Here is a 16,619-nt window from a genome sequence, read left to right as displayed (position 1 = left end):
GGCATGCTTCACTGTCAACTTGCCAAGGAGCTGGAAGCTAAATCCAACTCCTAATCCATACCCCAAAACTACCTCCCTTACTCTGTTGGCACCATTAAGTTGCTGTTTCAAAAATAACCGAAAATTGAATTTAAATATGTTGATGAGATGAAGAGAAATGACATAACAGAAAATGTGAAAATCTGTTTTCCTGATGATACCTGATATAAAAGAGAACATAAGCTTGTTGACTGAGTACCGATCTAATATCACTGGTAGATACGATGGAGTCATTCATTTGATACCAAAGGCCATTGCTAGCCTGCAAAAGAGAGCCAACAAAAGAGAAATCAGATATAATTAGACAAAGAGGGAACACTGAGCAAGAGAAATATAAGAAACATGGGCTTTCATATTTTAGCTGTAGAAGTCCCACCTTGCCCCCTAAGAGTGCCAGAGCTACCTTAGAGTCTACTTTAAAAACAGTAAAGTCTGCTTACTTTGATGTAGCAGAAGTAGTGGCCAGCATGGCAGTTAAAGCCAGTGTGTACCAGCACTGCATACAGAACATAGATAATTGGTTCTCCATTTGGTTGAGACATGTATGGTCGAATATCAAGGTACTCAGGATATTTCACATCCTAAACAGAGATGGAAAGAGGATAAAGGAAGGTTACTTCTGAAGGCCCAGATCATTCTGCATATCCACGTGGAGACCTGTGCACAAGGCTCAGTACCCTCAGATGTTCAAGCAAAAACCTAACACACTGAACCACATTTCAAAAGACATAATTAGCCTGGAGCCCAAGTTATTTCATGCGCTCCCGCTGTATTCTTGATTTCTTTGCAGCAAACAAGGATCTACATGAAGTGAATCCTCTGAACAGGCCAAGGATGCAATGGAACACTAATTCTGGACTTCTGTCTCACTGAGTTTTACTACTTTGGGAAAGGATTGTTTAGATCTCTTATGTACTACTGATTTCCGATATTTTCTATTTTAGAAAGTAGAAAGAAAATACGAAAATTCAGTGTGTTACTATCAGAAAATATGAACAAATAGGAAAATCAACTCTAACAAAAGAGTGTTGAGATCTAGCAGTGGCATCCTCTTTGGATTTCAAACAACACCAGCTCTCCCTGTATCTCACCACCTTCCCTGACCACAGAGCCCACATGCAGATCATAGTTACCAGTTTTATCATCAGAAAGTCTAACCAGCTAAAGGTGAAACAACATACACTCACAAGCATACATAACACATTACCACTAGCTCAATGCTTTTTCCTCACTACTAAGTACTAGAAGAATTTAGGAAATCAGGTAACAGAACTGTTCAATTAGGTCGTTTATAGCCCTTGATATTTACTGAGAGACTCAATGTAAAAGGTTATTAATATTATCTACATACCTTAGCAATTTTTCCACCAGTAAAATTTGCAAAACGTTTCAAAGAAAGCGTAAGAACATTAGAGGATCTGTGTATAGTGAACCTCTTGGAAGCTGGAACCATCTTTTTACACCTTGAAATAAACAGAAACAAAAGATTAAGAAGATTAATACACACACACACACACACACACACACCTTTTGGTATCTTGGTCTTTCCATTGTTATTTCTCTGAAATATTTCCACCAAACCTAAAAGAAAGCTACTAGCTAAGAAACACCATGGCTCTCAATCAACAATCAAAACACTAAAATTTATAACGGGAGATTGCTCAATTAGCATGAAAGTAAAAAGGAAGCTAGAACAGTTTCTGAGAAGCCACAGTCATTGATAATTTTAAAATCAGGTGATTACAGACTTCTCTCAATTCAAAACAAACTGGAAAGCTAATCAGTTTTCAAGCTAGTATAATTCTTAGCAAACAAATCCCTATCCAGATACAAAAAGAATATAAGTAAAGATTAGAACATTTGTGGAGCTTAGAGTAGAAGTCCCTGTGGTCATGGGGAGCTTTATTCCCCAATGACTTGAGTATTTGGTAAGGATCACCCATAGTACCTGATTCTAAAATGAAAATCTATTAAAACATGTGAAGCAGGACTTTCTTCAAATAGAGGCTCTCCTGATTTCACAGGAAAATATAGCAATGAATCAATCATCAACTCTAGAAGTTTCCAGCAGATACCACCCCAATCCTGGGGGTTGAGCGATGAAGAGTCTTCATCGCTCTAGAAGGTAAACCCCACTCCATCACTGCCTCTCCTAACAAGGAGTCCATGAAAACGCTGCTTACCACAGACACATCATCTGGGCTGCACCCTTCTACATGGCAGCTACCGTGGACTGCCCCCCACAAACCTTCCCAGTAATGGGACACCAAGCCTCCCAAGGACAGAGGTGCACATCTCCGACCCTGGGAGCACGGAAACCTGGTGTCTTCCCAGACACCACAGGAGCTCACAGGAGTTTCGAGGGGGTTCCTGAGACACCCCCAACACCACAGCAAGTTACCCCACTGTTATGTGCTCTCCACCCCCCTGCTACCCCCATCCCACCCCAGCACTGTGGTCACATCCTCGTACTTGCTGCACTTGTAAGAGTTTTCCCCATCGAGCTGTTCCGGCTTCACAAACTGCTCCAATGCCTTGTTAACACTCTGAGCAGCCTGGGAAGAGAACAACAGCATCAGCACCACGTGACCTCTCACTGCCACTTGAGAGAGAAAAGAAAAAGATATCTCAAAGGTATAAAAGCAAATGTGAATTTTTGTGTAGAAATAAATTTCTCTTTTATTATGATGTTCACTTTTATACATGTATACATCAAATGATCTTCCCCTTGTTAAAAAAAACATGCGGATCAAAGTGAATGATGTGTAAACAAGTTCTCACCACAACACTATTTAAAATAGCATAAAACTGGAAACAGGGATCCCTGGGTGGCGCAGCGGTTTGGCGCCTGCCTTTGGCCCAGGGCGCGATCCTGGAGACCCGGGATCAAATTCCACATCGGGCTCCCGGTGCATGGAGCCTGCTTCTCCCTCTGCCTATGTCTCTGCCTCTCTCTCTCTCTCTCTCTCTCTCTCTCTGTGACTATCATAAAATTAAAAAAAAAAAAAACTGGAAACAAACCAAATATGCACCAGCAAGGAATCGGACATGTACATCATGGTGTCTGCACTCACCGGGCACTATGGCACGACTGTCAAGGCATACATACAGAAAGGCCCCCAAGCAGAATTACATGAAGATGGCAAGTGGCCAAACAGGCCTAAGGTGTAATCCTATTTTTATAAGCAGTAGATAGTAGGCGTGGAACAGTTTATATCAAATTGTTAAGGGTTCATCCTGAGGGATGGGACCCTCTACCTATCTGCAACACTTCATTTCTATCATAAGCATGGATTACATTTGTCATCAGAAAAATAAAAGCTTTACAAAAAATAGCTTAGAAAATGCAAGAAACAAAACAGTTTCTAAAGAGTGACAATCCTCTAAATTGGGCTAATACAGGCATCAGCTTCTGGTTTTATCATGACCTATCAAGAGAAAAGTCAAAGGGCAGAAAAAAGATGAAGTCTCTTAAGTCTGTATGATACCTGCTACATATCTTACATAATCCCCTCTAAATACAATCTTGGCATAGGAAATGTTTCAATTCACATTCTCTAGTACCTATAGTCTAAGTTATAAATGAACTGCAGAAAAAGTTACACAAAATTTGACTGTCTTTCTAACCTCATCACTACAATTAGCAAACATACCTTTATCTCCAACGTTATATCAAGATATGGATCGAACGTATCTGAAACACCTTTGCAATTTAAACACTTGACTGAAATGAAAATAAAATGCAAAGAATAAGCAAAGTGTAATCCTTCTGGCAATACCAACTACTGAAATGACAGAACACAATATTATTATTTCAAAATAAAAAATCAAAATAAAGTACATTTTTCTTTCAGATTGGGCAAAAAAACTTAATGCTACACACAGTGTGAGCCAAAGTGTCATGAATGCAGCCCACGTATGCTGTTGGTTGGAATGTAAACTGGTATAACCTCTTGGAAGGATGATCTGGAGCATCAGAATTTAAAATACAGGTACCCCTTAATGCAGAAATTCTAAGAATCCATCCTACTTGGACACTTTTACATGAACATAAAGGCAATGTGTAAGGATGTTCCATGAATGACTAATGGTAATAACAACACCAAAGAATTAGAAACAACCTAAATATCCATTGTTAGGGGACTCAAGTAAACAGATTTCTACTTTAGCTGTGAAAGATTGTGTTACCTACATGTACTAAAACGTAAAAAGATTTATCATGTTAAGAGAAAAAGGAAAGAGATCTATCTAACATACTCCCAGGCTTCTCAAGCATAGGAAAGTACTGGAAAGCTATACTATCAACTGGGCCAGGGGCTGCCTCTGAGGGGGACAGGAGACACACTTTCCAGTACTAAACCTTTCCTACTGCACTTTTCTAACCATATTCATTATCACTTTATCAACAACTTTAAATAAAACTTTACCTCTAGATCTTAGGTATCCTCCAAAAATCTGACAAACAAGTGTGGTAGCCTGGGTATGTCTGTCTAATCTGAAAAAACAAACAGTGATATGAGACAAGAGTTGTACAAAAATTACAGATGCTATGACTGAATTTTAAAAGCATGGACATCTATAAAAGAACAAGAATTCAAACAGGAAGCCACGGAATAAAAAGACATCAGTATGCACGGCAGCCAGAGTGTCATCTTGCCTGGACCAGAACACACTGAGGGTTTGGGGAGAGGCAGAAAGAGATAGGACAGTACTGAGAAGGGCTTTGACATGAGGCAGGAATTTGACCTGGAAGCAAGCAGTACACCTATGACACTGGGTGTGTGGACTGGCTGGTGAAGAAGGCAGGGAGTAGAGAGCATTCTCCTCTGCTCTGGGGTCTGTCATACAAGTGAGCAGAGCCCAGTCAAGGCAGACTAGCAACAGTGGGAACGAGAACAGGAGATCTACCAAGTGTGTTCACACAATAGCAAGTGGGTTAGGATTTGGTATCTAGTTGTATTTGCAATCTTCCTCTTGAGTCTGCATTTAGATTTTAAGGAAGAAACTGTAGGAATTGGTAATTGACCAAACTAAGAAAGATACAAGGAACACACATAAATTTCAGAGGGTGGAGAGGAGCAGAAAAAATGCTGGAGAAACTAGAAAGGAGAAGTGGTTAGTTGTAGATCTGCAAAGGGATGCTGCTACTCAGAAATTAAGTAATGGCCAAATCAATACCCAATTCTTGACATCTGTAATTAAATTCAAATTGTTATAGTAAGCACCCCTTTAAAATGTTTCAATCATTTTAAAATAAGGGAAATCATTTGAGGAAAAGGCAGTGCAAAGTCAGAGTGAAGCAAACACACAGCTCTGTGCATTCATCGTAAAAGGCAAAACTGAACTGATAGGCCAGTGATGCCAAGGGAAGAAATGACTAATGCTTTGCTATACTCACTTATTGCTGCCATTCAAGCACGCTTTTTGCATAGCATCAACAGTGTATTGAAGGAATTCATGGGCATCTTCTTGGTTTCCAAAGCGGAAGTGCCTAGCTATACCTGTGAAGTTTAAGTAAAGACATCAGCCTTATCATCACAGATTATATGCCCCAGCTGTACTCCCCAGAGTAATGACCATCTGTCGGTTAGAAAATACCTGATAATTATTTTATGAGGACATAGCACTAACACAAACTATCCTAAGAACAGCTAGCACCATGCCTTTTAGACCATTACAAGTGCACATGGGCTAGAGTTCCTAAGAGCCCAGAGACCCCAGATTTGCAGCAAGTTAAAAAACTATCCTTGAATAAATTCAACTTCAACTGTATTGTCTCAAAAATTTGTTCAAAATGCTCAAAATGTTTGTTCGAAACATGTTAGCACATACAATCTTATTAAATTTGGTGCTATATCTCCCTAAGAGAATCCACGGCAAACATAAAAGTCTGAACCCATCTCAGTTCTGTCTCAACAACCCACAGAACACACTGTGTTTTCAGCATCTCAGTTACAGAGCAGCTCTGCAGCCCTGTTTCTAATGGGCTAAACAGCCGCAAGACAAAATGACACAACAAACAACAAGATATAGACAATGTCACAATAAATCATGAATAGAGAAATTTCTCTATGTGAATATATATTCGCTGTCTCGTATGACGTGCCGGCGCTCTGCCAGTGCTCCATACATAAGTGGCAATCCCATAATCCCACTGGCTGTGCTGGGTGTTATGTGAGCTTGTGGAAATATGTGCACACAAACAGCAATGACCTTTTCTTAAAGTCTAGGTTTAAAAATATTAATCATTCCTTATATATACACAACACTAAAGAAATAAAATTTCCCCTAGCTAAGATTCTGCCAGGATCCAACACTGTTTAAAAAATGTTTGCGGGGGACGCCTGGGTGGCTCAGTGGTTGAGAGTCTGCCTGGGTGATCCTGGGTGCGGGATGGAGTCCCACATTGGGCTCCCTGCATGGAGCCTGATTCTCCCTCTGCCTGAAAAAACAAACAGTGATATGTCTGTCTCTGTCTCTGTCTCTCTCTCATGAATAAATAAATAAAATCTTTAACAACAACAGTAAAAAATGTTTGTGTTGTTTCCTCTGGTCTGTTAATAGTGCCGAGGGCCAATAGAACACCTCTTAATCTTCGGCAACTTTTTAGGCAAAAGGATTATACATTGTCATTGTATAATTATCCACCCCTATAATTACCCCACTAGATTCCAGATTAACAGTTAGGGTTTCTTTTTTATTTGTATGCATTTTTCTCCCTAACTCAGTTAATTAAGATGTAAAAATTTATTACAAAAACATATAGAAAGTGCATTAAAACATTTCACATACCCTATTCAGGGTCATTATAATGCAGAAGAAAGTTTTCAAGTCATTTAAAAATTAAATAGAAAAAGTGAAATTATCCACAAATTTGCTGTTATGAGTCTACATGTTGCTTTAAACATATAATTAACTAGTTTCATAATTCTTGATGCTATATATACATAGCATAATTACCCATTCACTGAATTAAAACTAATTCAAAACTATTTAAAGAAATCAGTGGGGGGAAAAAAAAAGAAATCAGTGGGACATTATAGTATAACTCAGCATAGTAATTCAAGTATCTGGGGAAATCACTGTAAAACTTATCAATGATTTTATTAACAAAGTGAGTTTAAAAAATTTTTAAATCTGTGGGGTGCCTGGGTGGCTCAGTCAGTAGAAAGTCTGACTCTTGATCTTGGCTCCAGTCTTGATCTCACAGCTTTGAGTTCTAGCCCCACACTGGGCTTTGCCATAAGCATGGAGCCCACTTAAAAGTTTAAAAAATTTTTTTCTTATATTAAATTGAATACTTTATTATATTTATTATTATTTAAGGTTTCAAAGTATGTTTCTATAGCATGTTTTACTAAAAATGTTATTATTTAAAGACATATCCATGTATGATAAAACATGTTTGTTTTCTACAATACACCAGCAGTTTGTCTTTTACCAATTATGCCATTAAGACCAATTACCTAATAAATACTATCATAAACTATTACAGATGATACTTACGCCGCATCTCATTAATGACAAACATCGGCTTGATAACATCCCCAGGATTACTGAGTGCCTGGGTGATATGTGCTTGCATTGTACACATCATACAAAATCCTTCTGCATGACCTGAAAGATAACAGACCATAATCCTCCAAATTAGCAAAATATGACTCCATACAGACATCACAGAATATTTTAAATAAGGGGCACACGTCTGAAGTGAAGTAACAGCAACAGCTACTGTGTGTCACACCTTCAGCTACATATTTTCATTCATTTTCATTTAATTCACCAACAAACCCAGGTGATAAGTATATACTGGCTCAATTTTAGAGGAAACTGAGGCTCAGAGAGTTAAATTTTTGCCCAATGTCAAATTAAGTAGAAGATACATATTGGACTCAAATATTTTCTTCATATTCAAAGCCTGTAATCTTAACTACTCTTTATACTAGAAAAATAAGTTGTCTCTTATACCACCATTTGTCTAAAATAGTACAAAAATGTCACCATACAAGAGGCTGAAAGCCACTCTGCCAATATTCTGGTCTTGTTGGCCACATACAGGGTCTCTGTTGTATATTCTTCTTTTCTTTTCCTTTTTACAACTTTAAAAAAAAATGTGAAAACCATTCTTAGCTCATGACTAACTGGTTCTACTGGTATCCAGTGAGTAGAGGCCACAAATGCTGCTAAACATCCTACAAGAAGCCAAGGCCAGCCCCCACAACAAAGCATTATCTGGTTCTAAACATCAATAGTGCTGAGACTGAGAAACTCTGCCTTAAACTAAAGGATTCTCATAATCTGCCTAACAAAGCTTTAAAAGTCTTGAAAGGGGGATCCCTGGGTGGCGCAGCGGTTTAGCGCCTGCCTTTGGCCCAGGGCGCGATCCTGGAGACCCGGGATCGAATTCCACATCGGGCTCCCGGTGCATGGAGCCTGCTTCTCCCTCTGCCTATGTCTCTGCCTCTCTGCCTCTCTGTCTCTCTGTCTCTCTCTCTCTCTCTCTCTGTGACTATCATAAATAAATAAATAATAAAAAAAGAAAAGTTGCTAAAATTAAAAAAAAAAGTCTTGAAAGGTTCAAATCATTTCCAACTGACTTAACTGTGTCCCAGAATAAAGCTCAAAAATATTTATAAGAATAATAATTTTTTTAAAAAAACCTCCAGCATCACAGAACATAAATAAAGTTCTAATCAAAGACCACAAGGCACGCAAAGATGCAAGAATGACATAACAAGGAGAAAATAAACAGAAACAGACCCAGAAATGGCAGATAATAAAATCAAAAGACAATGACATTAAAAAAGACATCATACATATAGTCACATGTTCAAGGAGTTAGAAAAGAGCACGAGCATGTTAGGGAGCCATGGAAATAGAGCCAAATGTACTTTATAGATGAAAAGTAGAATCTCTGAGATGAATAACATACCAGGAGAGATTAACAACTGATTAGACAGAAGGGGAGAAAGGATCAGTGAACCTGAAGATTTAACAGCAGAAATCATCCATAATGAAACACAGAAATCCCAAACAACAACAACAAACAGATAAGCTGATAATCAGTAAGCAGTGGGACTCCTTCCTGTTAGTTCCTAAATATACTTGTGATTGGGAGTCTAAAAGGACAGAACAAATAGCTCAGGAAATAATTACTGTCTACAGAGAGCATAAGGGAGATTTTTAGAGTGATTCTACAGTTTTGTGTCCTGAAGAGGTGGTAGTTTACATGAATCTATACCTGTGTTAAAATTCATAGAACTATACATCAGAAAAGGTTAATAGTGTTTTAACTACAGAAATAAGAGTCTTTTTTTTTTCAATGACCAGAGTCACACAAATTTGAAACAGTACATTTACAGATCTGAGAACATCAACAAATCCCAAACAGAAGATGACAAAAGACAACCACACAAGGAACCACCCAGTCAGACTGCTGAGAACAGTAATAAAGAGAGCATCATAAAAGCAGTTCGTAGTAAAAACATGTACACAGAAACAACAGTAAAATTGACAACAGACTTCCTGTCAGAAACAACACAAGACAGTGCAGTAACATCTGGGTATTAGGATAAAAATGTCAACAGAGTTCTATACCCCATGAAAACATCTTTCAAAAGCAAAGATGAGACAGACTCTCACTTCAGAGAAGATGGAATAGAAGTTCCTTTCCCTCCTCCCTCCATAAGTACACAAGTCCTGGACACTGGATGTAAAGTAAACAGAAGAAAGCCATGAGAGAGAGGAAAAGACAAGCTAGTGACTCTGGAACCCCAGGAATGACACTGTGGTATGTTCCCTAGGTTTTCTCTGTGCCTCCTATAGTCCAGGGCTGAAGAGGCCAGCAACCTGGAAACACCAACAAATAGAACAAAGCCCCAGTAAAAGCCTGCTTTCTTCTACCAAAAGACCAGGAAGTGAGACAGTGAACTTTTAAATAGTAATTCTCTACTCTAACCACAACCACAGAAAAACTACGACCCCCGACCCCTAGACCAGCAAAGGCCAAGTCCATAGGCTAAACTTCCACTTGCCAGGCTGTAATGAGGCATCCCAACTCACCCACTGGAACAATGTTAGAGAAGATGGATTAGGAGCTGGACCTTTCATCCACACTGGGTGATTACAAACCACACCAAATCCCACAGCATAGATCAAGTTAGGAGCCTAGACTTCTATCCCCCTCCCCCGGTAGTAAAGAAGACTCCCTCTAATTGTCCACTGGAGTAGTTTCAGAATCAGGACTTTCATCATCACCCAGTAGTGCAAAGCCACTGTGGTGTCAATGGAAACCAGGCGGGGAGCAGGACTGAGGAATTCCAAACTCCCTGTCCCATATACCATGAGTGTCAATGGAACAGGGAAGCTGGATTTCTATTTCACTCTAATACAACTTCTTTTGCCAGAGTGGTATCATAGAAAACCAGCTGAAAAAATCATTAGATAAGATCCACATAAAATTTCTAATGCAAAAATGTCCAGGTTTCAGCTGAAAATCACTCATCATACCAAGAACCAAGAATTTCTCAACCTGGTGAAAAAAGACAATAAAAAGAGGCCAACACTGATGTGAGAGATGTTAGAATTATCTAACAAAGGTTTTAAAGGAGCCATGATAAAAATGGTTCAACAAATAATTATGAACACACTAGAAACAAATAAAAAATATAGACTCAACAAAGAAATAGGAAACATAAAAAAACCAAATTGAAACTTGAGAAATGAAAAATACAATAACAAAATAAGCTTAGTAGGTAAGCTAGACAGAAGAATGAAGATCACAGAAGAAAGAAGCAGTAAATATGAAGACAGAACAATAGAAATTATCTACTCTGGATAACAGAGAGAAAACAGACTGAGGGAAAAATGAACAGGACATTAGGGACCTGTGGGACTCTAACAAAACATCTAGCACACATGTCATCAGATTCCCAGAAAGAGAGGAGAGACGAGGCTGCACTCAAAAAATATTACAAGAAATGTAACCTGAAAATTTCACAAATTTGGTTAAAGAAGTCTCTATAGATTCAAGAAGCTGAGCAAGCTCCAACAGGGGAAAAGGAAATCTATGCCAAAATATATCCAAATTAACCTCCTGAAAACAAAAGGCAGAATCTTGAAAGCAGTGAAAGAAAAAAATACCTTACCTATAAAAGTGTGTGTATAAAATAAACAAAAGAAAAATGACTGAAGATTTCAGATAAAAAACCATAGAGGCCAGAGGAAGTGCCAAACCAATTTTTAAGGTCTGAAAGAAAAAGACTGTCAACCCAGAATCCTACGTACAGTGGAAACACTTTTCAGGAATGAAGGCAAAATCAAGACATTCTCAGATGAAGCAAAACTAAGAAAATTTGTCACCAGCTGACATACCCTAAAAGAATGACTAAGAGAAGTTCTCTCAACAAAAACAAAATGATTTGAAAAAAGAAAAGAAAGAAAGAAACCCTACAACATCTAAAAGGAAGAAAAGAGGCACCTGGTTGGCTCAGTTGGTTGTGATCTGACTCAGAGGCATCTGACTCTTGGTTTTGGCTCAGGTTGTGATCTCAGAGTCCTGGGATGGAGCCTGTGTCAAACTTCATACTCAGCATGGAGTCTGCTCATCTCTTTCCCTCCCCCCACTTGTCTCTCTCTCCGTAAAATAAGTAAATAAAACCTTAAAAAAACCCACAAAGGACAGACTTAAGTCCTGATCTGTCAATAAACTTAAATGTAAATGTTCTTAAATACACCAATTAAAAAACCCAGATTAGCAACAGTAGATTGAAAAACATGACTGAGGGACGCCTGGGCGGCTCAGTGGCTGAGCGTCTGCCTTTGGCTCAGGGCATGATCCTGTGTCTGGGGATCGAGTTCCGCATCAGGCTCCCTGTGAGAGCCTGCTTCTCCCTCTATGTCTCTGCTTCTCTATGTCTCTTATGAATAAATAAAATCCTTAAAAAAAAAAAAAAAAAAACCTGACTTAGGGATCCCTGGGTGGCTCAGCGGTTTAGCGCCTGCCTTCGGCCCAGGGTATAATCCTGGGGTCCCGGAATCGAGTCCCGCTTCAGGCTCCCTGCATGGGGCCTGCTTCTCCCTCTGCCTGTGTCTCTGCCACTCTCTCTCTGTGTCTCTCATGAATAAATAAATAAAATCTTAAAAAAAAAAAAAAAACATGGCTCAACCATATGATATCTACAAGAAACTCAGGGCAAATGTAACAATGTAGGCAGGCCAAAGGAAAAAGGATGAAAAAAGATATGCCATGCAAAACATAATTAATGTTTATTAACTCAAAGAAAGTAAAAAACAGCTATATTAATAGCAGATAAAGCAGACTTCAGAGCAAAGAAAGCTACCAGAGAATGGACATTATAAAAATTCCATCCATTTAGCAATCCTAAATGTATTTGTACCAAGCAACAAAGCTGCAACATACAAGGACCAAATTCTGATAGAACTGAAAACAGATATAAAGAAATCTGAAAACAGATATAAAGAAATCCACAACTACAGCTGGAAACCTCAACATCCTTCTGTAAATAAATGATTGAAATAGAAAATCAGCAAGGATACAGAACTCGGCAGTATCATCAGCCAATGGGATATGGTCAGTTTATAGAACCCTTCACACAAAAGCAGAACACAAATTCATTCCAAGCATTCATGGAACATACACCAAGACAGGCCATATCCTGGGCCACAAAACAAACCTCAAAATATTTAAGAGAATTGAAATAATAAAAGATATGTTTTCTACCACATTGGAATCATACTAGAGATTAGAAATAAGAAAACCAATAAACATCTGGAAACTAAATAACACGCTTCTATATAATCCACGGATCAAAGAACAGACTCATGGGAAATTTTTAAATGCACTGAACTGAATGAAAATGATAAAAACAACATATCAAAAATTTGAACACACAAAAAAGCAGCACTGAAAGAAAAATTTATAGCAACTACCAGTATTAGAAACAAAACCAAGGATAACAATACAGACCCTGCAGATATCAAAAATTAAATTTGTAATTTAAAAACTCATTAAAAGGAAATCTCCATGCCAATATAGTTTCACTGATAAATTCTACCAAATGTTTAAATAAGAATTTACATCAATTCTCCACAATCTCTTCAAAAGTACAGAAAAATATCCCCAATTCATTTTGTAAAGTTAGTATTACCCTGACACCAAACCAAATAAAAATGGTACAAAAGCAGAAAATTGCAGACCAATATCTCTCATGAATAGATACATAAAAACAATGAAATATTACAAATAAAATTCAACAAAATATAAAAATAACTACAGATCAGAAGAGAGAAGGGAGATGGCAGCCAAGTAGGAGGACTCTAGGTTCTCCTCATCCCCATAAATACAAGACAACTATCAAATCATCCTAAATATCCTATAATCAATCTGAGGATGGCAGAACAAACTCCACAACTGAAGGGGGAGAAGAAGCCAAATGAAGAAGGCAGGAAGTACAGAGACCCAGGCAGGAAGTGCAAAGACCCAGATTGGAAGAGAAAATGCGGCAACTGCTGTGGGGAGGGAGCTGTAGTGTCAAAGAAGGGTGAGAGACAAATTAGCACACGGGACAGTGTGTGGGGAAGACAAATTCCCAGAGCAACTGGCTTGGAAAGCAAAAGGGTCCAAATTTCATGAGTTCTTACAACCAAGGGCACTTAAACCCTGGAGTTTTAAAGGTCAGAGTGCTTGGCTCTGGTAGAGCTCCAAAGACACCAGTGGGGCTCTTGGAGAAAAGACAGGGCAAACAGCCATCTGAAGAAGGCCTGGGGCACACAGCAGGGAGATTAGTTGCTCACCTCGAAGAACGGCCCAGAGAAACTGTTCAGGGAGAGACCCCCTAAGGAATGAAGGAACTGGCCAGCACCACTGTCCTCTTTGACCCTCAGCATAAACACAGAGACACTTGTGGGAATCAGTGCAGCACCCACACTACCACACTGTAACTTGCTTACTTACACCAAGCTGCCTTGTGCTCTGGAAGAACCACCCTTCCCAGTTACAATTCCCTCAGTCCCAGTGTGGCAGGTCCCTCTCCTCAGAAGACCAGCCCAAACTCCTGCCACCACGTCTTCTCACCAGGGTGTTTCGTGAGACCTTGGTTCCAGGTGGTAGCAGTAACACATCTCATTTTACTAGCAGACCAGAGCACATATAGTAAAAAAAGTTGTCACATTCAAGCCAGGGACCAAACACTGCCCACAATAGGCAAAGAGAGTCTCTGCAGACAACTGGATGAAAGATAAAGTGACCAAAATACAACAGCAGAATGAACATAGCACACACTGGAGACATCCCAAAAGTGCCAGGCCTTGGGGGAACAGGGGATATTACACTGCTGGGCACTACAGGAACTCTCTCTCTTTTTTTAAAGATTTTATTTATTTGAGAGAGAATGTGCATGCATGAGAGAGAGCGCAGGTACAGTGGGATGAGGGATGGAGGGAGAAGCAGACTCCCCACTAAGTAGTGAGCCTGCCAGCCAGGTGCCCCCAGAACCTCTTCTTCATAAGGCCACTACTTTCAAGAACCAGGAGCCATGGTAACTTTCCTAACACAAAGAAACAGGCACAGAGACTTAGACTAAATGAGAAGACACAGTCAGAGATCTAAGCAAAAACAGTTATAAGTAACATGACTGATGGAGAATTTAAAGCAATTATCATAAAGATACTCACTGGATTTCAGAAAAGACATCAGTGAGACCATTAACACAGAGATAAGGGATATAACACAGCAGAGATAAAGGACTCAATAAACAAAATGAGAAACATGCTTGATGGAATGAACAGGCTGGAAAAAGCAGGGGAACAAATTAATGGCCTGGAAGAAGAGTAATGGAAAGTAATCAAGCTAAACAAAAGACAGAGAAAAGAATTATGCAAGATGAGAACAGACTTAGGGAACTCAGTAACTACATCAAACATAATAATGTTTATATTGCAGAGATTCCAGAAGAAGAAGAGAAAAGGGGGCAGAGAATTTATTTGAATAATAACTGAACAGTTCCTTAACCTGGGGAAGGAAAAAGATATCCAGATTCAGAGGCACAGAGAACCCCCCCCCCCAAAAAAAACCAACAAAAGCAGATATACACCAAAACATACTGTTATTAAAATGACAAAATATAGTAATAAAGAATAACTATTAAAAGCAACAAGACAGAAGAAGACAGTTACATACAAAAGAAACCCCTATAAGGCTATCAGATTTTTCAGCAGAAATTTTCTAAGACAGAAAGAAGTGGCATAATATATTTAAAGTATATATTTCTGAATGGGAAAAACCTGCAGCCGAGAATACTCTATCCAGCAAGGCTATCATTCAGAATGGAAGGAGAAAGAGTTCCCCAGATAAACAAAAACTAAAGGAGTTTGTGGGCACTAAACCAGTCCTGCAAGAAATATTAAATGGGACTCTTTGAGTGGAAAGACCAAAAATGATTATATGAAGGTAGGAAAAAGCAGTAAAAATGAGTAATTCTGCAAAAATCAGCCAAGAAACAAAACAAAAGGATGTAAAATATGACACCACATACCTAAAACATGGGGAGGAGTAAAGAACAGGTTAAAACTTAATCACCCACTTCATATATTAGACTGCTACATGTAGATGTTACATATAAATCTAATGATAACTACAAATCAAAAACCACTAATAATTTTGCCAAGAATAAAGACAAAAATCCAAATATATCATTAAAGAAAACCAGCAAACCAAGAAAAAAGACAAGAATCAGAGAAAATCTTCAAAAACAACCACAAAACAAATGGGCAGCCCAGGTGGCTCAGCGGTTTAGCGCCGCCTTCAGCCCACATCGGGCTCCCTGCATGGAGCCTGCTCCTCCCTCTGCCTGTGTCTCTGTCTCTGTCTCTCTCTCTCTGTGTCTCTCATAAATAAAATCTTTAAAAAAACAAACAAAAAAAACCCCACAAAACAAGTAATAACATGAGTAATAAAATCAACACATACCTATCAATAATTACTTTGAATGTAAATGAACTAAATACTTCAATCAAAAGACACAGGGTGACATAATGGATAAAAAACCAAGATCCACCTATATGCTGCCTACAAAAAAACTCATTTTACTATTTTTTGTTAAAGATTTTATTTATTTATTCATGAAAGACACAGAGAGAGGCAGAGACATAAGCAGAGGGAGAAGCAGGCTCCCTGTAAGGAGACTGATGCAGGACTCAGTCTCAGGATCCTGGGATCATGACCTGAGCCAAAGGCAGATACTCAACCACTGAGCCACCCAGGTGTGTCAAAAGACCCATTTTAGACCTAAAGACACCTGCAAATTAGGAAAAATATTCATCATGCAAATGGATGTCAAAAGAAAGCCTGAGTAGCAATATTTATATGAGACAAAATGGATGTTAAAACAAGGACTGTAAAAAGAGAAAAAGAAGCACACTATATAATAATAAAAGGGACAATCCACAAGAAGATATAGCAATTGTAATTATTTATGCACCCAACATGGGACCACCTAAATAAATAAAACAGTTAATAACATAAAGGAACGGATAACAATGCAGTAATAGTAGGAGACTTT

General features: G+C 38.7%; 1 protein-coding gene across 5 annotated transcripts in view; it reads right to left on the bottom strand.

Annotated features, from left to right (window-relative positions):
- Positions 1 to 16,619, bottom strand: part of USP42 (ubiquitin specific peptidase 42) — a 72,386-nt gene that overhangs the window by 12,518 nt on the left and 43,249 nt on the right. For all 5 annotated transcript variants that reach the window (XM_049111144.1, XM_049111147.1, XM_025426237.3 and 2 more), the window contains 8 exons: positions 7,546 to 7,656; positions 5,438 to 5,540; positions 4,467 to 4,534; positions 3,693 to 3,763; positions 2,512 to 2,594; positions 1,391 to 1,502; positions 480 to 620; positions 201 to 301 (listed from right to left, as the gene is read on the bottom strand). In XM_049111144.1, coding sequence (XP_048967101.1) covers positions 201 to 301; positions 480 to 620; positions 1,391 to 1,502; positions 2,512 to 2,594; positions 3,693 to 3,763; positions 4,467 to 4,534; positions 5,438 to 5,540; positions 7,546 to 7,656 — 790 coding nt within the window. The remainder of the gene's footprint in view (positions 1 to 200; positions 302 to 479; positions 621 to 1,390; positions 1,503 to 2,511; positions 2,595 to 3,692; positions 3,764 to 4,466; positions 4,535 to 5,437; positions 5,541 to 7,545; positions 7,657 to 16,619) is intronic.

This window comes from Canis lupus, chromosome 6 (assembly GCF_003254725.2).
Source record: "Canis lupus dingo isolate Sandy chromosome 6, ASM325472v2, whole genome shotgun sequence".
In the NCBI taxonomy this organism is placed as follows: domain Eukaryota; kingdom Metazoa; phylum Chordata; class Mammalia; order Carnivora; family Canidae; genus Canis; species Canis lupus.
This window is presented reverse-complemented; position numbering and strand designations above follow the sequence as displayed.